The sequence below is a fragment of the Podospora pseudoanserina genome, chromosome 1 (assembly GCF_035222485.1).
Source record: "Podospora pseudoanserina strain CBS 124.78 chromosome 1, whole genome shotgun sequence".
Classification (NCBI taxonomy): Eukaryota; Fungi; Ascomycota; class Sordariomycetes; order Sordariales; family Podosporaceae; genus Podospora; species Podospora pseudoanserina.
Genome location: NC_085920.1, coordinates 6972154 through 6994240, shown reverse-complemented (window position 1 = coordinate 6994240; position 22087 = coordinate 6972154). Strand labels below are relative to the sequence as shown.

The following is a 22087-nucleotide window of genomic DNA, read 5'->3' as shown; positions in this document are numbered from 1 at the left end:
TATACATAATATCTCCCCATACTCCCTTCTCCCTTCCCCCATTCCACCCCTTCCAAACCCGCAAGCACAAGCTAAAACATGCTTTTCCCCCCTTCCTCTCCAGCAGTCTAACTAACCCCCTTCCCCCCCAAAAACAACAAATCCAAACAACCCAATCCTCCTCTCAAAAAGATCAAGAAAATACATTATGTAAGGGGGAAAAAACAAAGACTTTGTGCTGCGTGGTGCGTGTGCGTGTGCGTGTGCGTGTGGTGTATATGTACAACCCACTGTACAATGTCTCCCAACTCTTGAATGATGGGTCATCAAAAGTCCGTAAAAAAAAACACCCAGCCACCACCAAATCTTACAAGAAAAATGTGGGAAACGCCGCCGCTTTGTATGTATGAATGAACATCTCGTTGGGGATAAAAAAGGAAAAACTCGTAAGAACTTTGCAGTAACAGCGTGGGACATAAGCGTCAAAAAAAGGTGTGTAAAACATGTCAATGAAGAAACGAACAAGACAAGTACAGTCGGGGAATAAGTCTGGTTATGAGGCGTAAAAACGGAAATAGTCAAAAAGATTGTGTGTACAGTAGTAGCACAATGGCACCATCCGAGTTGATGGTGTGGTGTGTGGTGTTTGGTGTTTAGTTTGTTGGTGGTTGCTGTGCGAGTCCGCTCTCGAGGTCGTGTTGAGACCTCAGTTGTCTCGGCCCTTGAAAGCCTTGCTGTTGTTGTTGTTGAAGATGTGGTGAGTTCTTAACATCTTGCATCTCCATTCCCTCTTTCGAGTCGACGCCGGCCCCTGGGTTAGCGGGAACAGCCTTGCGAGCTTTCTTTATCCTCTTCGTCGGTGCGAGCCTCTGATCACCCTCGTACCATGATTGCTTGAACTGATAGTACGTTGGCGGCCTCGGTCTGCAGAGCACCACAAACCAGTTCCTGAACCAGCTTCCTTGATTGTAGGCTCTGAAGCGTTCCGCCTTGATGAACTTGGAAGAGTTGAGGTATTCACGGGTCGTCTCACCCCTAGCCATTAGGAACACATGGTACCCCGTCAAAGCGGCTGGGTACAGGAAGGCAATGAACCCGTAGATGACCATGGCGAAGGGCACGCGGAAGTGAGAAATTGACGCATTGAAGCTGATTTTCTGCTTGTGCTGGTAGACCAGAATCTGTGCAAGCGATGCACCAGACAGGTACACGCCCAGCAAGGTGGCGGTAAGGATGAAGGTGAAGAAGTAGCGGTAGTTGCGCCGGCCAACACAGTTGTTGAGCCACAGACAGTGGTGGTCCTGGGTCTCGACGCAGTTGTCGCAGAGACGGCAATGGTGGGCTCGTGGTGGACGCCACATCTGGCATGTCTTGCAGTATTTGCAGGGCACCTCCATGGCAGCGGCTGTCTTCTCGGCAGACTTGATGAGCACCCATTCGGTCGACGGCGGACTTGGCCTCCAGGGGTCATTGTTCTCTGAAGGTGGGAATCGATGTAGGTTGCGTGGGAGGATCTGGATCACTGTTAGTCCATGCTCGCTCACATCATACAAAAAATAGGCCTACCCCGGGATCCGTGGCCGATGCATGGCAAAAAGAAGACACGCAGAGGTAGTAAAGATAGGCGAAGGTGATGGGTATCGCTGGGGAAATATTGCTCCATATCCAAGGTGCCGAGAATATCAGAAACAAGATGCCAGGAATGACTACCAAAGACCCTGTCGCAATGTTGACCGGTCTATCTCTCGCATTTTGTAACCTGCCTCCAAAAAAGAAGATTGTGTTGCCCTGGAAATACTGATAGTTGCGGCCCACCTTCTTGGTCTTCTCCTCCGACGGGTGCTTGTCGTCCCTGCTCGCGGGTGGGAGTTGGGGTGATGAAGCTACCGAGTCCAGCTTCTCGCCGCCCTGCATTTCTCGGTTGCTGTGGCCAGAATCGTTTCTCGGCATAAGAAAGTTGGATCGCAGAGATCGAGGTGTTCGCACAGGAGTCGGGATAGATACGCCAGCTTTGTTGTAGGTTTTGCTCATGTCGAGGGTAAGGTTTCTAGCATCACCAGGCTTCCTATGCAACGGCCGGACGCTATCCGAAAAGCTCGAAGTCGCATGGTGGCCTGTCGGACTCGTGTTGGCCGTCCTCCTCTCGTACATATCCTGCTCGGTGAACTCCGTTCCTCTTGAGGGTGGTGACTGCATGTCCCCTTCATCAGCGGACTGTCTCACTACCTTGGCGCCTGGAGCCGAGTTCAGGCTGTCTCGCGCCGGGTTGTGGGGGTCCTCCTGGGACATAAATTGCCGGTTCACCGTCGTCGGTCTCGCGAATCCTCTTTGCGCCTGTAATTTCTGCGAACTCATCGGACGAAAGAAGGCATGCGATGTCAACGACGGAACATGGCTTCTGGTTGCTGAACTGGGTGGTCGAACTGCCTGTGTCGCGCTGCTGATGCTTCCAGTCCCGCTCCCACGCTTTCCCGCCAGCCCCTGACGTAAAGGCGTCCCTGAGCTCCATGGAGGTCTCCCAGATGCTCCTGTCCTCGCCGTTCCTGGACGAGAACTGAGGTCCGAATAGAAAGCGCTCCTCCTCTTGCCGCCTGCCGCGCGGTGCGCTTCCGTGTCTCCACCGTCATCCGTCATGATATCGGTCATCCGCGAGGAAATTATACTCGGGGGACCAGCCATCTCAGATCGACCCGGAAACTGGGGAAAGCTGTCATCGTTAATGGTGCTGGTAGGAGAGAGAGCCCTCGGCGCTCCCTCCCCGGATGCCATGGTTTCGTCTTGCCTGTTTTCACTTTCGCTCGGCTCAGGGCTCGGTTCTGGGTACTCGATTGGATGCAATTTTGGATCCAAGCAGTTCGTTTGGCGGCTCAAGTTTCAAGTGTTGTTCGAACCGCGCTATAACATCGCTGGTCGGCGGGATATGTGGTTGGAGAGGTCGGCCGGACACCAGGCAATAGACTCGAAAAACAGGCCTCAAAGTGCGACGAAGAGGAAAGGACGACTCGGTGTGATGATACGAATATCCGTTGCACCGTCACTTAGACTTCGAGGGTCCGGGCGCGTTACACACGGCTGGAATGCAGTGCTGGATGGCGGTGGCTTCGGGACGGGTAATGCTCTACACTGCAGCTGTGTCTGCCGTCTTGGTGCGATCACTTCCGTGGATTTTCGCGTTTGCGAAACGGTGCAGCTGAGATTCGAATATGGGTGGTAGAGAGCGCGAGTATGGTTGATTATCAAGAGAGACAAAGAGTTGGACAGATATCAAGAAGGAGGGGAAAAAGAGTGTCGAGAAAAAGCAATAGTGTGCGAATGGCTGCCCTGGGGACTTTGCCGCGAGACCAAGCAAGAGTCCGAGTCTCTTGTTCGTTGCCCGGAGTGTGAATCGGATGGACTTCTTTTCTTTTTGGCAACCAACGAGTTGAGGGATCTCACTGGCTGCGGCCAGGACCGTGCCATCCCCGTTCTCCTACTATTTCCAGTTTTTGCTGCCCAGGCAAGTGGCCCAGCATCAGCATGTCCAGTGGGGGACTTGCATTGGCCTCCGATCTCTTGGGTTAATTGCGCTGCGTCAGGTTACCCCTGAATCCCAGAGCCGTGCTCACTGTGATATCACTGCTATCATGCTCTCAAGCAAAGGCAAAGCTCGTGGCACAAAGATGCGGCAAACACAACTCTCGAGAAGAATAGCAAACAGCGACTTGGAATTGCGCTTTGGGCATCCCTTGCGCTCAGGGCTTCGACATCTGTCCAAAGGATGCCCGGACTATGTGTGACCTGAGTGATGTGTGCTGTTCGAGAGAGACAACTGATGCGACCCAAGCTGCCACCCGTGCCTGTGTCCCTGTGCATTGCAGCTTGTCCTGTCCTGTGATCTGATGTTGCAGCTCGAAAAGGGAGGCGTGGAGTCAGCAGCTGACGGCCAGTTCCGTGGCAGTTGTCCGCCCCCGCTCCACCCCAAAAAAGACATGATTAGTCAGAAAGCTTCCCCAAGCTTTGATGACGATGACAACCAATGACGGCACAGCTCATACAGTTCGGATGCCTTACGTAAGAAACGGGCGCCAAGCCTTCAAGCTTCGGCCCTGACGAAATCGTATGAGGGCCACTCGGCCAGAGCTAGCATCACGATTCCAGTTCCGAAGCTCTATTGCATCAGCAACCGCCTTTGACAGACAACACCGCAGAGATGGCTTCCCTCATCGCCCGCAGAGCTTTCAGCACGACCGTCCGTCGCCTCACCACCGGCGAGGAGGCTCTCAAGAGCGAGTCCAAGAAGAACCCCGAGATTCTGGTGCGTCAAATTCCGAGGTCCAACCGCCGCCATTGCCGATGCCGTCGCCCCGGATGTTGAATTGGTAGCCCGCGAGGGCAGTTCGACACAGCTTGAGAATTCGAAAATTAGGTTGGAAACATGGCACGGGGCGCACGGAACGGCGGCGTGGTTTGGCTGTAGCTGGGAGGGGTATTGAAGGAACATGTGAAAGCTGATATGATTATCATGATAGATCCTCGGCGGTATCATGGTCTGCGCTCTTGGTGGTGCTGGCTACTACTTCGGCCGCTCCCCTACCAAGTCCACCTCCGAGAACACCGTCCCTATCGCCGACAAGAGCATGCCCTGGGAAAGCGGTTCGACCCACGGCAAGTACCAGTATCACCCCGGTGGTGATGCCAGCGCTGCCCCCAAGGATGCCCCTAGCGCTGTCAACGTCGTCGTCGTCCCCAACGTCACTCTGCCCAAGGTATGGACTGTTATGTAGTATGCTTGAGGCAAATACTGATGCAATGGACAGGAGCTTCACGACAGATACAACAAGTGGGGCAAGGATGGCTATTAAACACTTTTTTCAGCTCATGGGAGAGAGGGGGAGGTATTGCACAGGCAGTGAATGATGCATAAAAGAGGGCATCATTGTAAATATCTGGCTAGATGGCGGTTTTTCGGGATCCAGGGCGGTCTTCAATAGAGTGCACTATTCTTGGTTTCCCTCCGTTCATTGAAGTGGTTCAACAAAGATGTCAGAGACTCAACCTGGGTATATCATATGTTTGTAGAACTCAAGACGACAAGAAAAGGCTATACTAACACCTTACCAAAATTTCCAGGGACGAACGCCTATAAATGCAATCCACCACTTTCAAAGTGCCCCTAGTCTACTCGTCCTCCAACAGATTGGCGATGCCTGGGTGTTCATCATCCTATGTGTCTCTTGGCAGCATCGGCAAACTGCTCTTGCTGGAGACGTTCGAGTTCCTCCAATGTCATGCCGCTCTGCTCAAACTTGTTTGCCTTCTTCTCACGTCCCTATCATTGGGCGTCAGCACGTCTTCGTAACAAAGGAAACCCCAAGGTCTCTCACCTTTTGGACTTCCTTGTGCTCTGCAGCGGCTTCCAAAACGGCAGGAACGTAGTCGGCAAAGCCGAGTTGCTCCAACGCCTTGGTGATGTGGTCACAAGCGATAGTCTTTTTGGCTTCCTTCTCAGAAATCTCGTTCGCCTCGCTAGAGATGAGAGTGATGAACTCGACACAGCACTCTATAAGGAGGTCGCGGGCCTCCTTGGCGAAGGCGATGCCTGTTGACGATGGCAGAATCTCCCCAACAATCTTTTGAACAGTGGCTGCGCCGAACAGTCAGTAATCCACACGCTTCTTTGGTTGATAAGAATGAGATACATACCTTTGGGGAGGGACAGGTCGTCATTTCCTATCAGACACGATGTTAGCAAACTGTCGTCTCAGCACAAAAGTCCAAATCAACCAGATATACCCAGCTCATCATTGTCAAAAGCTGACCAGTAACGGTCTTGACGGGGGATGTGCTCTGAAGGCATTTTTGCTTGTCCTGGGGGGTGCGGTGAAGATGTTTGTTGTGGGGTGGAAAGACAACAGAAGCAAACGAATCAACGATCTATGAAGGGAAGGTATTGTCCTCTCTGTTATCTCCGTAAATAAAGCCAGTGGGTCGACAGTCCCTATTCGTATGCCGGGTGACGCCTGAGGCTGTATAAGAGGTGTATACATGACTTCAGATGACTTTAGGAAAGGGCCTCCACTGTGTTTAATAGTAGGATGCGTCCGCCAAACTCCCGGTCGCATCAACGGAACCAAAACGCCACCCGACAAACTCGCAGTGTAGTTTCCTCCACTGCAGAATTAAAAACACGGCGGCTTACCTCCTAACTCGTGGTCCGACATGGTGGTATATGTAGGGTATAAGAAGGGGGTCTCGCCCTCGGGTGATGGATGAAGCAAGGTATAGTTTGATAACGACACACTTTTTTTTGGTGACGGTATCGAACAAAGTGATGCAATGCCGCTATTCAGTCTTCAGAGTGGTTTCCTCGCGTGTTGGAACTGGGTTTGCTTTGATAGACCTCGACACATGTTATGAACCGGAGAGCCGAGGGCTCTCAAAGCTTGAAGGTTGGTGAGCAGCCCTTTATACTCACATACCTAGCCTCCCGTCCTTCCAAAGTGGTTCTTTGAAGGCTGCCAATGCCAACCAAGTCGCGCGCTCAGCTTGTCCCACAACGCATTTGTGGCTTGTGAGACCCACCCACCCCGCCATGCCGCGTGAGCGCCACAAAGCAACAGCGAAGCTCCCCACCTCAGCCTCATTTGGCTCCAGCTTGAAAATTTCAAGGTTCCTCTAAACTCCCTCCTTCGCAGTTGTTCCGACACCGAAAACAAAAAGGCGACTTCTCGTCGCGAATTTGAATTTTCCCTTCTTCCTCATCCACAAACAGCACTCCAATGCGCGCTCTGTCCTTGCAACACTGATCGGCGACATTGTAGAAACACACAATGTTGCCTTCTTGGGGGCCTGATCACCCCCGACCATTCCAGTAAGGTAAGCATACAACCCTCCGCTTTGCTCAGCACCCCGACGACCTTCATATGATGATATACTCGTGTCGCCCCAATCATACACAATTATGGTGATAGACACAGTCAAGCCAAACGACACTACTGATCTTTTCCTCGTCCTCCACCCCGATTTTCTGCAGACTCTTCTCAGAATCCAAAGCTAACAGCTCAAAAAGTATTTTAGATGCCTGCTACGAGCCGCTTCGACTGCGACATACGAACACCATGATGTTTATTATCGTACTTTATCATTCCAATTCCGACTCTACATGACGGATACATTTCACCTGATCTCGTTTTCTCGGTCGATGGCTTCATGGCAGCTTGTTCTTCTGCAAGAGGGACGGAGGACTAATATCGGTCCCTAGATCCAGACGGTGATGGCCGTGGTCTGGTTTTGGAGTTGTCTAGCTTGTAGGTAGCCTTCTATTTTCTATTCTATGTCCCAACAGCACACGGCAATGTGATGAACAAATTTTTCGTGCTTAAAAAACCGAATATACAATGTGGAAACCAATCAGACTTTTCATCTTTCGACTGATTTGCCGCCTGTATCATCTTGAATATGCTTTCACTCGTTGGTTATGGACATTTCTGACCGGCAAATAGACCCATCCCAGCTTGTTCAACTCAATTGGTACTCGGCCAATTCTGGCGCATTCCACCTGCAACAGTTAGCATCTCAACCTCTTATCGTGTGAGGACTCAGGTAGGCACGTACTTGAAATACTGTCCGGCCAGTTCTGGCTTCGCAGATACAGCAAGATTAGCAATAACACCACCAGACTGCTCTGGTCTCACCAATGTCCCTGCTTCAAACTCTTTGCTGAACGCTTCGTGATCTTTTGGTGCCATCTCCGCCTTGCCCTTTTCTCGAAGTTCCTTTTGCATGTCAGTGTCTACTCTCCCAGGGCTGACGGCTACCGAAGTGATGTCTGGTTCCTCAACGGCAATGTGCTTGGAAAGGTGGTTCAGCGCTGCTTTGGAGGTTCCGTAGGCGCCCCAGGCGGTGTAAGCTCCTGTTGCGGCGCCCGATGAGGTGAAGATGAGACGGCCTTTGGTTTCTCTCAGGTAGGGGATGGTTTCCTTGGCTAGGGCGAGGGCGCTAAAAAAGTTGGCGTCGAAGAGGGCTTTCCAGTCGTCAATGGAGGAGTTGGCGACGCGGGTCATTGGCGAGAGGGCGCCGTGGTTGATGATGACTGCGTTGATGTGATGGAAGTGGAGGAGGGTGAGTTCTTTGAGTTGGTAGGGTGTCTTTGAGGGGAGGGGGTTAGTTAGTTGTGATGTGTGAGTTGTGTGTGTTTTGAGGTATGCTACGCACATCAGGCAAGGTCATATCAGCCGCTAGATACCGGACTTGTGATGGGTATTCTTTCTGAAGCTCCTCCAGCTTTTCAGGGGAGCGAGCTGTGAGGACGACCTTGTGGCCTGCTTTGAGGAGGTGGGTGGCTATGGCGTGGCCGATGCCACGGCTGGCGCCGGTGATGATAATTACTTGAGGTTCTGGCATTTTGTTTGCTGGTGGTGTGGTATGGTTTGGAGAGTTTGGATAGTGTCCTGCGGTGATTAGTTGGCGTAGACTGCGTAGCTGTTCGGGAAGAGCGTTAATCCAGATTTTCGGGATTCGGTAACACCCCTCGCTCGAACTCGATTGCCCCTCTTTGAGGTTGACGTTGTGGGTGGAGCGCGGGGTATCGACTTCTGCTATTTAACTGCCTTTTGGGGAAGAAGAGATGTCGAATCAAGGGCGCAGAATGGGGAATTCGGCTCGGGCATGATTGAAGATTGGTAGTCTGCTGAATTGTCCATTCAGAAGCATGGAATTCATGCTACTTGGTGGAGAGCTGGTTGGGATATCTGGAGGAGGTGACGCTTGTCGTTCATCTAACATCTTCATAGATACGATTGTTTCCACGCAACTATAGACCATTACATGACCTCTTTCAATCCCCAGCCCTGATACTGACTTGCTTCATCTTCTAACTTCAACCTATTTCTCAGATTTTAAACAACCAACCCACCCTTACGACCAGTCCTTCAACCTCACCATGACCATCATCACCACCACCACCATCGACCCCAACGACAACATCATCATCCTCGGCTGCGGCATTATAGGCCTCTCCACAGCCTACTACCTCTCCCTCTCACCAACCAACACCAACCCCATAACCCTCATCGATCCCTCCCCGGAACTCTTCTCCTCTGCCTCTGGCTTCGCAGGTGGCTTCCTCGCAAAAGATTGGTTCTCCCCCTCCCTCACCCCCCTCGGCGCCCTTTCGTTCAACGAACACGCCCGCCTGGCAGCTGAAAACAACGGCAGAGAAAATTGGGGGTACACACCCTCTATCTGCATCTCTTATATCCAGCACCATGACGGATCAAAGCAGCAGAAACGGGGTGATGACTGGTTGAGAAGTGGGACGTCAAGGGTTAATGCCGCGCCTGTGGAGGCGGAACATGACGAGGCGAGGAGACCGGGTTGGTTGAAGAAGAAGGAGGGGGATAAAGTCGAGGTTATCAGTGAGGAGGGGACTACGGCGCAGGTTGATCCTTTACGACTCTGTCAGTGGTTGTTGGGGGAGGTGATGAAAAGAGGGGGGAAGGTGCTACAGCCTGCGAAGGCGACGGGGTTGGTGAGGGATGATCTTACAGGGGAGGTTAAGGGGGTGAAAGTGAGGGACTTGAAAGATGGGAGTGAGAGGGTTGTGAAGGGGAATAGAGTTGTGATTACAGCTGGGGTTTGGACACCAAAGGTGTTTAGAACGCTGTTTCCCCAGGCAAAGGTAGGGATGAGGGTGGGGAGTTTGGCTGGGCATAGTATTGTCGTTCGGACACCAATTTGGGATACAAGAGAGGGGGAGGAAGAGTGTCATGCTGTTTTTACTACGCATGAAAAGAACTTCTGTCCGGAGATGTTTTCGAGGTTAGGCGGAGGAGGGGAGGTTTATTTTGCGGGGTTGAATGATTCTACTTTGGAGGTTCAGGATCCGGAGAAGGGGAAAGCCAGGCCGTTGGATGAGCAGAGAGGGTTGCTGAGGGAGGCGGTGGGGGATATTATAAAGGGTGGTGATGGGGGCTTGGAGGTTGTGAGGGAGGGGTTGTGTTTCCGGCCTGTGACGGAGTGGGGGGCGCCGATTGTATCGCAGATCACAGGGGAGGACCTCGGGATCAGTGTTGGGGACGGGGGAGTTTGGGTTGCGGCCGGGCATGGGCCTTGGGGGATTGCGATGAGTCTGGGGACAGGTGTCGTCATGGCAGATTTGGTGGAAGGAAAGGAGACAAGGGTGGATGTAAGAGGTCTAGGATATCATGGGCCCAACACTCATCCTGTTGTCGTTCATACCATTTAGCTGAGGCTGAAAGCTGGGGCTGTCCTATGAGCTGTCTGATTCGCAGGTGTAAGAGGCTTTGACCAAATGTACCAGCACCTACATGAGATAGCATATCCTCCTTGCTCGGAAGTTCTTCTCCTGGTGAATTGCATGGTGCGTCGTAGGCAGTGAAGCTCGTTCGTGTTTTGATTGGTTTCTCCGAGAGGGCGCACGGAAACGATGTTACAGCCCTCACGATCTCTTGGCATTAATATGGATGGCAGCCCTACCCAGGTTGGTATATTATCAGCAAAACTCCCTTCTTCTCCTTCATCATCTGGCGCTCAACATAAACACATACTCCTGCTCTAGACCTTTAATCCAACTTCACACTGATCCACATGAGTCTTCGCCTTTTTCCCCGGCCTATTTCAGCGTTGTTGTCTGCTTATTTAGCCCAAAACTATTACCTACACATTATCACTTGCATACCAACACAAGAAAATCATTGCCCAAAGACTATATAGCATGGCGCCGATACTCTATGGCGAGAACACACAATCTCTCAACCCCTTCCGATCAAGTGAAAAAGATTCTCCGCTGTGTCCCAGTGATACTCTCCAGGTTAGATGTCTCCACACGGAAACCTCACCTTGATGCAGTCACAGTGGAGATTGTACTTGGATCTATCGCAATAGTCATTGGTACCTTCGGATTCATCTGCTCTTTCGTACAGCTTGACCTCATGTACGAGATGCGTCCATTGAAGATGAGAGGTATCTCGAAAGAGAGACCACTGTCGGTGTTCAGCGGCATACTTCTTCATCTTGAGTTTCATCAACATAAGACTGGACTGGTGGGTTAGCGTGGGTTAGGAGTGTTTCGGTTTAGGGCTTCAAATGGGTATTTGTTTCTTGTTGGGCTGGGGTCATGTGAGATGGGGAGCTGGGGTATGTTTATTGCAGGGTCTTTTTTATGCTAATGACAGCATGTGTCCTGAATTGCTTGTTTGGGAATAAGCCTCATACTTTAAATATTGTGGCTGCTTCTGCTCAAACACCACCATTTCAGAAATATTCTGCCTACCCGGGGGAACAAACGCATAGATGAGGTGAAAACAATAGCTTCGCGGTGTTGAACCGCCGTGCTGTCTTTTGAACATTTTCTTCTGTGCTGCCCCACTATTCAGAATGTCAATGTTGAAGAGCTGATGGTGTAGTAGCATGTGGCTTGCCAAACAGCTGGTGCCCAAGTCTGGTGGTGGTTGTTCATACCACTGCTCATTAACATTTCACTTGCCACATTGTACAGATGAATATGGTTTGTATTTGGGAACCACAATGTTGATAACCTTATGCAAAACACCTCAACCCCAAAAACGGTTCTCGAATTTGCTATCACAGCGTTGAACGGGTGTATATGAAGAGGAAGGGAGACACTGGATACATTGTAGCCGGTGCCAGCTGGTTGAAAGCGACGATCTTGGACACGAATGAACATCGCAGTGACCGCGTGCCACGACAGAGTGTACCACCGGCAAGGCTTCCGGGCAGAGGGCGATGTTTTGACAATTACCACTCATTGAATACATTGTAGCTGGGTTGTGTTTGTTTACATGCTGCATTTCGTTCTTCACCTCTGGCTCATGGTGTTTCGCTTCAAGGCTCTCACCATTTGTGTCGCTTCTAGTTGAGATTCAGCATTCCCCTCTTCAATGTAAGACAGGCGTACCAAGACAGTTTAACCAAGCCCCATAAATAGAACACACCCAGAGTGAGGTACCCGAGCATCTCGACGTTGCATCGAGAGCATAAACTCGGATGAAATGAGGCCCAAGCATCCCACTGTGATCGATAAAGTGCTTGACAGCGCACGGACCACCAAGATAAGGTCAGTGCGAACGGGACGTTCCGTGTGTTTGGGTGACTTGGCTGCTTGGCTTCTCTCAGCTCCCGTTTCCCACACTGTCCTGAGCTTGGCTGTTGATGATCCAACAGCCCCAAGCTATCGATTTGGATAACAAATCTCCTTAATTGCCTCTTTTCAACCCATCCACCCGGCACATGACTTCAGGCGGTTATCAAAAGACGGCCGACCCGAACTGCCGGAGCCGACTCGAGGCCCAGTCCTCGTACCTGATTGAACAATGGCTTTCACCAGAGGGCGGCCGCAGCTGGGGGTCACCTCTTGACATGCCCGTCCGGCAGCAACAGCAGTGAGAGCTGGAACCATTGAGAGACACAGCAGCTGACGGATGACGGACAGCACGCATCACAGGACACCACCGCTACCGGACAGAGAATCTTCAGTGCCACGAGTCAGCGCGTTCTGGAATGCTGCATCGAGAATCATCTTCAGTGAGGTTCACCATCCCTTGCATCATGAGGGGACGTGGGAGAAAAGCTCGAGTCCGAGAACACGGGCGAGAGGTTGAAGAGAAGTCAGCATCCAATCAAGAGGCTTATTTACCCGCCCAGGCTGCAATTGCCCCCTGCTGGTCCCCGCTATGGGAACTTGCATGGGGGAACCCCACTGTGCCCTTTTCGAGATCTCCCAGCATCGCGCCGTCATTTGCTCGTCCATCACGGCGATGCTCGAACGCCATTTGACGACTGCGTGGTGACCATCCAGAGCATCACACCAAGGTCACCAACAGTTGGACAGACGCATTAATTACTCGCTTATTGGGGTCTTGGTTCTTCCTCATGGGGTGGAGAATGAGAATGCGCCCTTCTCAGTTCGCAATTCGCATGTCGACGAACATGTCGTTTGCCACCTGCACAAAAGACAGCCATGAGGTGGTCACAATGGCGGTCGACCGTGATGACACCCTGCCGCCAAGCATAGGTAATTGTCCGCTCCAAGTGGAAGGATATTCGACAAGTCGGATGTATCCGTTGTGCTTGGAAGAAGTCTTCACTGAAGAGGACAGCATCCGTTCGGCATGCGCGCGCACGTTGAGAACTGCGTGGTTTTGTCCTACACCTCCTGCCTTTCCACGAGTGCCGACAGTTGTCATCAAGCAGTCAGCTTTTCTGTTGGTTCCTCTTGCGATAACGGTGCCGAACACTCACAGATCGCCGCAGAAACGAGCCCGGCCAGATCAAGCCTTCCTCACGGCCCCCAACCGGCCGTCTTTTCCTTTTCTTTCTTCTGAGCTCTGCCTTTCTCCTCTTCCATTTCCCAGCCAAGCCTATACCTAGCGCCCGGTGTCAAGGATTGTTACCGATTCGGGTCGACGTACCGTGTGACATGCAGGTGTGCAGCGACACCAGCTGTGAGCTATTGCACCTAGCACCACGCACCCCAGAACATCGGTCGACCAATATTAAGGCCCAGTGAACCGCTGGATTCTTCAGTTTCCAGGTCCGACTTTTCCTGTTCCTGACTTGATATTGATTCCGTCCCGCCTCAGGAGAGCATCTGGACATCTCGAGCCCAACAGCCCGGTACTGTGATCGCATCTGGAGGGGCACACGCGCGGCGGTTGGAATTGTCCGTGGAAGAAACCTAGGTGGACGTGACGGAACTTGCGACTTGCAGCATCTCACCCACCATCTCACCCACGCTCAACTCCCCCACACCAACATTGGAGATATAACTGCATTATAATAACTCTCCCTACGCCCCTCTCCCGTGCCCCCCGCCGGATCCATCCCATTCTTTCGTCCTTCCCGGCTCCTTCCCGACGGTCGCCCCTAATACACCCCTTTCGTCACTTCTCATGGCCTTTCAAGTTGTGCCTCACGCTCTCTACTAAATGCTCTAATATTTTGATCGGGGGTCCGGTGTTCCTCGACCGAAGTCTGACCGGCGGCCGTTGCCGGCAGATCAGCTGCTTCTCTGTATCCCGACGACATTTCAAGATCGAGGTTGCGTTCTACAGGGGCCGCCACACTCCCGCGCCCGTACGCGCACAATCACTACACAAATTACACCATGGCTTCACATGTGCGACCAGCGCTACGAAGCGCAGTCGACGCGTCCGTTGAGGCCCTGAGCGGGTTGGTGAGGCGGATCAATATCCCGCTCTTACCCAACAGTCCACCGGGCTTAGTACAGGCACTCACGGTAGATCCGTGGTCCCAATCGGGGAAATACGGGCTGGGTTGGACATATTTCGCGCTTGCTTTGGGAGGACTGACGCTGTTTATGAGGATATGGCACTACTGGCAGGATAAGATTCGGCAGGCGATCTACAAGCAGGATATGGAGAAGCACTTTCAACAGCTTTACAGCATGGAACCGGAGTGGGATAGATCGGCTGCCCTGGCGACGGGGGCGACAGCGCAGACGGCGGCTGAATCACGACGACACTTCTTTCCGGACGAGCAGCAGGCTGAGGAGGAGAAGAATTTCAAGCCGAAAGCGCATTTTTCATCTGTCGGATTTGTCAACGATACTCTGGCGTTATTCCGATGGGTTTTTTATCGACCAGTGCCAGACATTGTCTGGAGAAAACACCGCTTCACCTTTTCCTCACTCGCGGTGCTGAGTTGCGCCTTTATCGCCCTGGCCTTCGTCACGGTCTACTGCTTCTTACAGCAACCCCTATACTGGCAAAGCATCCGGTTCGGATCACCACCGGTGGCTGTTCGGTCCGGCATGATTGCCGTTGCCATGACACCGTGGATCATTGCCACTAGCACCAAGGCCAACATCATCACGCTGATCACCGGCATTGGACCCGAGAGACTCAACGTATTCCACCGTTGGCTGAGCTACCTCTGCCTGTTTCTCTCCTTGATTCACATGATCCCATTCTACATCCAGCCGGTCTGGGAGGATGGTGGCATGGAGGTCTTCGAGGCGCTGTTTCCTCCCGGTAGCGGCATCATCTATGGATCTGGAATTGCATGCATGGTCCCTCTGGGGTGGCTTTGTGTGGGATCGTTACCACTGTTCCGAAGAAAGGCATACGAAGTTTTCATCCTTCTCCATATCCCAGTCGGCTACGTTTACGTCGGTGTGCTCTTTTGGCATACCAAGAACTTTCTCATGTCGTGGGCCTACTTGTATGCGACAGTGGCCATCATCGTCTTCTGCAACCTGTACCGTTTCTGCAAGCTGAATTGGACCAAGCCATGGCGCATGTCGTTTTTGATTGGAGACGAAGCTGCCATCAACATCATGACGGAGAACGCCATCAAGATCACCATCCCAACTCAGATGAGGTGGAAGCCGGGCCAGTACGTCTATCTACGCATGCCGGGCATTTCCATGTTAGAGAACCATCCTTTCACCATCTCGTCTCTTTGCAGCGCAGACTTTCCATCTGAATACGGCGAGGAGTACAGAGATTGTGTGCTGGTGTTCCGGCCATATGGAGGCTTTACGAAGAAGGTGCTCGAGACGGCCATTGATAAGGGGCCTTTCCACACCTACCGCGCGTTTCTCGACGGGCCGTACGGTGGTATGCGCCGAGAGCTTGCCGCATTTGATACCTGCATCCTCATCGCCGGTGGCAGCGGTATCACATCGCTCATGTCACAGCTGCTAAATCTGATCAAGCGTATGCGGGACGGCAAGGCCATCACCAAGAAAATCGTCGTGGTGTGGTCGCTCAAGCGGCTCGAGGCCATGGACTGGTTCCGGGAAGAGCTCCGTATCTGTCGTGAAGCCGCGCCCCCTGAGAGTGTTACTTGCAAGTTTTTCGTTACCGCATCAGTCCGGAAGCCGCCAAATTCTGGCATTCCTCATGGTCGTGCGCCCAGGCCGCTCAGCAATGCATTCCACGACAAGCTGGATGGCTTTGTGGCCAACATTGCTAGCAAACGCAACAGCGCCCTGATCATGTCCGAGGCCCAAGGCGACCCCGACAGAGAGCGGGAGCTGCGTGCTGAGGATGAGGACCGCATCACAGCGCTCCCTCAGCAGAAATATCTCCAACCACACACCTTCCCACCACCGCCACCGGGGCCTCCCCCAAACAACAACAACAACAACAACAACAGGCTATCTGTTGCGGAACAAACCCTTCGAAAACTTGAAGGCCGCGACGATGAGGTCAAGCCCGTTGAAGGCGAACAGCAACAATATTTACACCCCCCAGCCCCTTCCAGCAAGGCACCCTCAACCAAGAAGAGCGAACCCGGCGGTGAATTCCATTTCCCCCCTCTAGCCCGGGAGAATGCGGCTCCCCATTTCAAATACGCACCTCCTGCCGGCCGCAAGCGATACAGCCAGATCCTTTCCGAGTCCGACCCCCGGCCCAGCGGAGCCGGCAGCGGCGGTAGCATCGACGCCCGACCGACTACCAGCGAGCTCGGCCACCAACACGCCGACTCATCCGGCAGCACGGAACCTTTCGCCACTCACCCCTCGCCCCCAGCAGCAGCAGAACCAACAGGCGAATCCTCCACTGCTCCCGTCCGCCCACCAGAACTAGCCCACCTTCGCACCGACGTCGGCGGCGACCCCCGCCGCCCAAGACCAACTTCCCATTTTGGCCCTCCCTCAGGGTTTGATTTTGGCTTTCCAGAAACACCGACCGAATTCCAGCGCAATCTTATGAGGTTTGCGTTTCCTGTCCCGCACGAGATTGACGGCGGGTGGTCGGTGGAGTATGGGAGGCCAGATTTGGGGTACATGCTCAAGGAGTGGGCGACAGGAGGGCCGGATGGGAGGGGCGTGTTGGGGAGGAGGACCGCGGTGTTTGTGTGTGGGCCGCCGGCGATGAGAGTGGGCGTGGCGAATACAGTTGCGAGGTTGCAGGCCGAGATTTGGGGGGATGACATGCTCGAGGAGATCTTTTTGCATACAGAGAACTATGCATTGTAAGAGTGGAGAGATGAGGGAGAGGGTGATAAGGGTTGGGCATGTGAAAGGGAGATACCAGCACCAGAGGGATATGGTGTGTAGAGATGACTACGTGTACAGTTACTTTTCGGATTTGGATATATACCACTCTCTCTTGGAGAACAGGGCAGAGGGGGAGCGAACAGCTCACGTCTTTCTTGTTTGTGGTTGGGTTGGGTTATGATAGGACACGGATACTACCACCTTTCTCGGAAGGCAATCCTCTGAGCTAATTGAACGATGATACCTTCAGAGCACCGTGTTCTTAGCCGATCGAACATGATACTTGAACTTGGTAATTGCGGCGTCATACTTATGCTTCTGGTCACCACTGCAGACGTAAATATGGGGTGAGTTCCGAAAAGGGGTAAATAGGGGCAAATGCCAAGAATCCCTCCAGCGCAGCTGTGAACCTGCCTTGCCAGTTCATACACTTGACTTGATACCAACTACAGCGGCATTTCTCACCATCACACAAAGTTGTGAGCTAGCTGGGGGGGCTTGGATGATTGTGAGGTTGACAGGTAGGTGTCACAACCAGAACTGTGACAACCAGCTCCCAGTTTCCTGCTCATTGACATCGGACACTTTGGTTGGGTTGGAACAGTTAGGAGCGTAAAGTCTCGACCATATGTCAACGGACCTCTGGCCACTATCCAGGGAAAGTCGCACACCACCTAGGTACCTACCCCAGTCCCTCCGTTGCTGCCAGTCGATCATTCCAAAATTTCCGGTACTCTACTCTACTTACAACCGTCACCCAAACTCTTCCCCAGCATCCAGCGGTGAACTCCTTGCCTTTTCCAAATCAAATCTCCCACTCCAACTCCCGTAACCCTACGCTTCCCTGTCGATATCACCCCGTGTAACACCCTCCCCCTTCATCGTGTCACCTAGATCAAATTCTCCGCTCCTCTCTCACTGCGATCCAGCCCCCCTCGGTCGGGACTAGATCCGATCGCAGATTCACTCACTCACATGCCGCTGGGGAAGGGGGTTGGGGGTTGGTCAATGCATGGACGTTTTTTTTCTTTTTCGGCCGGTAGAAAATAACGGCTGGGCTAAAATCATGGCAAAGGCGAATAGGAATGGGAAACAATAAGCCATGGCGTCTGTGGGGGACTGTAAGGGGTGATTTGAGGCGTCGACGATTGTGGAGAGGAGTGGGGGAGGACAAAGGATGGGAGTTCTGTTTCGCACGTAAGGTTACTGTGGGCAGCGGTAATTAACTGCCTTCTCTCCCCGAATGCTGTGTTACTCGACTCTGGGGGATCTTTCGTGTTGAGTGAGATGAGCTAATGTGGGAAGCCGTTGAGGGGGCGGTTTCCGATTAGATGGCCCATTGAGGCAGGGGAGAGAGGGGCGGTTTGGGGATGGGGGGACGACATCGGGGTTTGGGGGTGGCATTTGGGAGGGCTCGAGTTGGTGATAAGAAGAGCTGAGTGGTGAAGTGGGCGGAATTGGTCAGTGTGTGTTTGACAGTGAAAGGCGGTCGGTCAGGCATGAATCACATATGGCGGACGGACGGGTAGTCAGTGGGACAGAGGCGCAATGGATATCGGGACCGTCTATCTGAGTCGGATATCGAATGGAATATGGCGGTTTCAGGTATCTTGCTACGGTTGACTTGAATTTGGGGCAGAGATCTAGCCGTCAGCCCATAAAATGCGTGGCGCTTTGCATTCAGGTTGAGTGACAGACACAGACACGTACCTACTCAAAACAGCCAGGGCAGTTTCCACCAGGCAAACATGGCACTTTGACATGCCATGTGCTAGCTACGGGTGCAACTGCCAGCGGGGGACGGTCTCTGCTGCTACCAAGTATTGAACCCTGACTCCTTCTGCCCGGGACTTGAAGCTATCTAGCAAACATCAAAGTGCCCGGCATGTCGCCCGCGCACCATCAAGTCCCGTCTGACAGCTCAGACAACTCACAAGATCACTGGTCTGGGGGTCCGTGGTGAGTCAATGATCGTGTGCTACAGAAAAACATGGCTCGCTCCTTCCTCCTTCAGCAGGGCAAGGATACCCTCGACGGCTGGGCCAGGAGAAATCGAGGCAAGACAGCAATGGACCTTCCCTCCCTGAAATTGTCACGGGTGCCCACAGTGTCCGGATGTGAGGTGACTTGCAGCTGCCCACGGAGGAGCTCCTTCCTCGGAGGCAACCCGGGAGTCTGGTGTCTGGTGTCTGGTGTCTGGTGCCTGGTGCCTGGTGCCTGGTGCCTGGTGCCTGATGCCTGGCTGGAAAACATTATTGATAGCTTCTTTCTCCGCAACATGGCTTGGATCGCGTCGATCTTTGGGGACAAGTCCCCGAGACCCCTAAACATTGGCTTGACCGCCTTGGCCTGAATCACCGACATGTGCTTCGTGGGAATATTGAACGGCAAATGTTGATGCTTGCTTATGATAAGCTCCTTTTCGTCTTGTCTGTCTCGTTCTGTCCTCCTTCCCTGCCTTCTCCGAGACAGCAACACAAATAACACCCTTGGGCGTTGCACAACAGCTACACCTGGTGTTCCCCTTCTCTGCTACCCGGGTAGCTTTACATATCGGTACATCCCCCGTTCCTCCCGACACCCAATCTGCAGATAGATCCCATCTGCCATTGAAAATGGGAGCCATGCGAAAGGAAGCGGGCGTGTGTGCGTTCCCGTCATCGTCTGACCTGTCGACCCAAGAGAACACCGGCAGCCAGAAACCTGCGGTGGCTGGACTTCCGGACGAAAGAGACGCTCAACGGGCCTCGATTCCGTCTGCTCCCACTGCCGCTCCTTCTCTTCCCAACAAGTCGCCTGCTCGGAGCAGCCCGAGACCCGAGTCGCCAAACAAAGCAGCCCCGTCTAGCTCTGTTCACTCAGCTTCTTCTGGTGCTGCTCCTCAGAACCAGAACTCGGTTTCTTGTGCTGTGAGGAACTGGTCTTACTGGAACAACTGGGACGCCAACGGCACAATGGCTGGAATCGAGGGTCATGACGGCGCTATGGCTATGGAGGGCACAACTGTACGTGATACGGCCGTTCTCACATACGCAAACGAAGCAGCGTCAACTGACCACGGAAATATACAGAGTAATGCTCGTCGGTGGTTAGCCCTCGCGGCTCTGGCTTGCATGTGGACGAACGCTCAAGCTCCGTTATTCATGTTTGGTATGTCCACGGTGCCTCAGTGAAGGAGATGTGCCTTGAAGAACTGACACAGCGTGCGACAGCCGGCGCCCCTGTTTATATCTACCGAGAGCTCGGCGGTATCGACCACTGGGTGTGGTTCGTATCTGCCAACCTCCTCGCCACGGCAGCAATTTCCCCCTTTGTCGGCGCCTTGTCGGATCTTGTCGGCCGTCGATTTGTTGCCCTTGCTGGCAATGCCTTGATTGTCATCGGCCAGATTATCTGCGGTGCTGCTACGAGCATGGATGCGTTTATTGGTCAGTCCTGATTTGAAAGTGGAAGGAGACAATGGCTGACAGTACTTTTTTTCTTTTTCCAGTTGGCATGGCCATCTCAGGTTTGGGAACCGGCATCAACGAGCTCACTGCCTTGGCTGGCGCCGCCGAGATTGTCCCCGTGTCTCGCCGCGGCTACTATGTGGCGGCAATGATCCTCACCATCCTCCCGTTTCTGCCGTCGGTCATGTATGCTCAGCTTATTTCGGCGTATTCGAGCTGGCGATATATTGCGGTTGTAACTACTGGTTGGGCTGCTATCGGTTTGGTCATGGCCTTTTTGTTCTACCACCCCCCTCCACGGATCGATGCCCATGCTGGCGAGAAGAGCGAGGTGCTGAAGAAGACGGACTGGGTTGGTGGGTTCTTGTCGATTGCTGGGCTTGTGCTGGTGGAGGTTGGGCTGTTGGGTGGTGGTTACAATGTAAGCTCTCTCTTGGCCTTCGAAAGAAAATATTATTGCTAAAGCTTGGTAGGCTCCATGGAAGAGCGCGAGGATATTGGCTCCTCTCATAATCGGTGCCTTGGTTTTGGTGGCCTTTGTGGTGTGGGAACGGAAAGGGGCCAGCCATCCTATGGTGCCGAGAGACATGGGCAAGTCGCCTTGGACCTTGTGGCTGACTCTCATCATCACGTTCATTTCGGGCGCCAACTTCTTTTCAGTGTTGATGATTTGGCCGAGCGAGGCGTATAATGTGTATGGGCACGAGTAAGTCCTCTGAACACAAGAAAGCGGTGGGACATTGCTGACCCCTTTCCAGTCCCGTCGGAGTCGGTATCCGTGGTATGCCCTTCGCCTTTGGCACCATGGCCGGATGTGTCATCTCCCTGGTGATGCTTTCTTGGCTCAAGGGAAACATCAAGTGGATTCTGTTCGTCTCGTCAACATTGATGACACTGGGCTGTGGACTGCTGGCCATTGCCAGAGTCGACAACATTCAGACCGTGTACGGTGTTTTGTTCATTGCTGGTCTCGGCGTGGGCGGAGTTGTCGTCCCGGCATCGACAATCACGGCCATCATCTGCCCCAGCGATGTCATTGCTACAGTCACCGCCTTGACTATCGCCATCAGAATCGTAGGCGGTGCTATCGGATACGCCATCTACTACAACGTCTTTGTGTCGAAGCTCCTCCCCCAGCTGATGCAAATTGTAGGCGGAACCTGCGTCAAGGTTGGGATCGAACACGACAAGATTGAACAGATCATCCAGATGACGGGAGCGTCGCTGGTCAACGAGATCAAGCACCTTCCGTTTGTGAACGAGGCTCAGTGGCATGCGATTGTGGCGGCTGGTCAGGTGGCTTATTCTCACGCATACCCCTGGGCCTATTACTGCAGTATTGCTTTTGGGGGTGTGTCGATGTTGGCGAGTTTGTTTTTGGGGGATCTAAATATGGATGATACGGTTGCGGTGGTTCTTTGATTCCATGAGGGGGTTAAGAGTAGGAATTTTGGCACGGGTTAATGGAGCGGTAATTGATGACATCTGGGGTTGGGAGTGGCCATCTTAGAGGTTGTAGAACTCGGAAAGTGATATGGCCGGCAAGCTAGCTGTAGTTAGACGTAGGGCGCACACATTTTTCTTTTGTAGTGGGTTTTGTGGGATGTGAGTGACATGGTGTGTGTGTGTGTGTGTAAGGGGGCATAGGGGGTCGTACATGGTCGTTCAAGCG

At 52.9% G+C, this 22087-nt stretch overlaps 7 protein-coding genes across 7 annotated transcripts; 4 read left to right on the top strand and 3 right to left on the bottom strand.

The window, feature by feature from the left end:
* Nucleotides 1-95: 95 nt before the first annotated feature.
* ERF2 (Eukaryotic peptide chain release factor GTP-binding subunit) lies at nucleotides 96-3706 on the bottom strand. Its single transcript, XM_062943224.1, has 2 exons — nucleotides 1546-3706; nucleotides 96-1493 (listed from the first exon to the last, which is right to left on the bottom strand). The coding sequence occupies exons 1-2, from the start codon at nucleotides 2746-2748 to the stop codon at nucleotides 633-635; spliced, it is 2064 nt and encodes a 687-aa protein (XP_062806297.1). The 5' UTR covers nucleotides 2749-3706; the 3' UTR covers nucleotides 96-632.
* Nucleotides 2871-5582, top strand: QC764_119590 (uncharacterized protein). The gene is made up of 4 exons (XM_062943223.1): nucleotides 2871-4273; nucleotides 4488-4724; nucleotides 4776-5018; nucleotides 5089-5582. Exons 1-3 carry the CDS (start codon nucleotides 4169-4171, stop codon nucleotides 4818-4820), a joined length of 387 nt encoding a protein of 128 aa, XP_062806296.1. The 5' UTR covers nucleotides 2871-4168; the 3' UTR covers nucleotides 4821-5018; nucleotides 5089-5582.
* NCB2 (negative cofactor 2 transcription regulator complex subunit ncb2) lies at nucleotides 4936-6119 on the bottom strand. The gene is made up of 4 exons (XM_062943222.1): nucleotides 5752-6119; nucleotides 5662-5688; nucleotides 5343-5602; nucleotides 4936-5287 (listed from the first exon to the last, which is right to left on the bottom strand). The coding sequence occupies exons 1-4, from the start codon at nucleotides 5813-5815 to the stop codon at nucleotides 5177-5179; spliced, it is 462 nt and encodes a 153-aa protein (XP_062806295.1). The 5' UTR covers nucleotides 5816-6119; the 3' UTR covers nucleotides 4936-5176.
* Nucleotides 6120-7220: 1101 nt separating this feature from the next.
* QC764_119570 (uncharacterized protein) lies at nucleotides 7221-8639 on the bottom strand. The gene is made up of 3 exons (XM_062943221.1): nucleotides 8173-8639; nucleotides 7573-8105; nucleotides 7221-7516 (listed from the first exon to the last, which is right to left on the bottom strand). Exons 1-3 carry the CDS (start codon nucleotides 8359-8361, stop codon nucleotides 7477-7479), a joined length of 762 nt encoding a protein of 253 aa, XP_062806294.1. The 5' UTR covers nucleotides 8362-8639; the 3' UTR covers nucleotides 7221-7476.
* A 260-nt stretch (nucleotides 8640-8899) lies between these two features.
* Nucleotides 8900-10204, top strand: QC764_119560 (uncharacterized protein; the record flags this gene model as incomplete). The annotated part of the gene is made up of 1 exon (XM_062943220.1): nucleotides 8900-10204. The coding sequence occupies one exon, from the start codon at nucleotides 8900-8902 to the stop codon at nucleotides 10202-10204; it is 1305 nt and encodes a 434-aa protein (XP_062806293.1).
* Nucleotides 10205-14104: 3900 nt separating this feature from the next.
* On the top strand, nucleotides 14105-16945 carry QC764_119550 (uncharacterized protein; the record flags this gene model as incomplete). The annotated part of the gene is made up of 1 exon (XM_062943219.1): nucleotides 14105-16945. One exon carries the CDS (start codon nucleotides 14105-14107, stop codon nucleotides 16943-16945), a length of 2841 nt encoding a protein of 946 aa, XP_062806292.1.
* Nucleotides 16946-19201: 2256 nt separating this feature from the next.
* Nucleotides 19202-22018, top strand: QC764_119540 (uncharacterized protein). Its single transcript, XM_062943218.1, has 6 exons — nucleotides 19202-19971; nucleotides 20038-20116; nucleotides 20179-20394; nucleotides 20457-20836; nucleotides 20889-21121; nucleotides 21174-22018. The coding sequence occupies exons 1-6, from the start codon at nucleotides 19582-19584 to the stop codon at nucleotides 21835-21837; spliced, it is 1962 nt and encodes a 653-aa protein (XP_062806291.1). The 5' UTR covers nucleotides 19202-19581; the 3' UTR covers nucleotides 21838-22018.
* The last annotated feature ends 69 nt before the right edge of the window (nucleotides 22019-22087 follow it).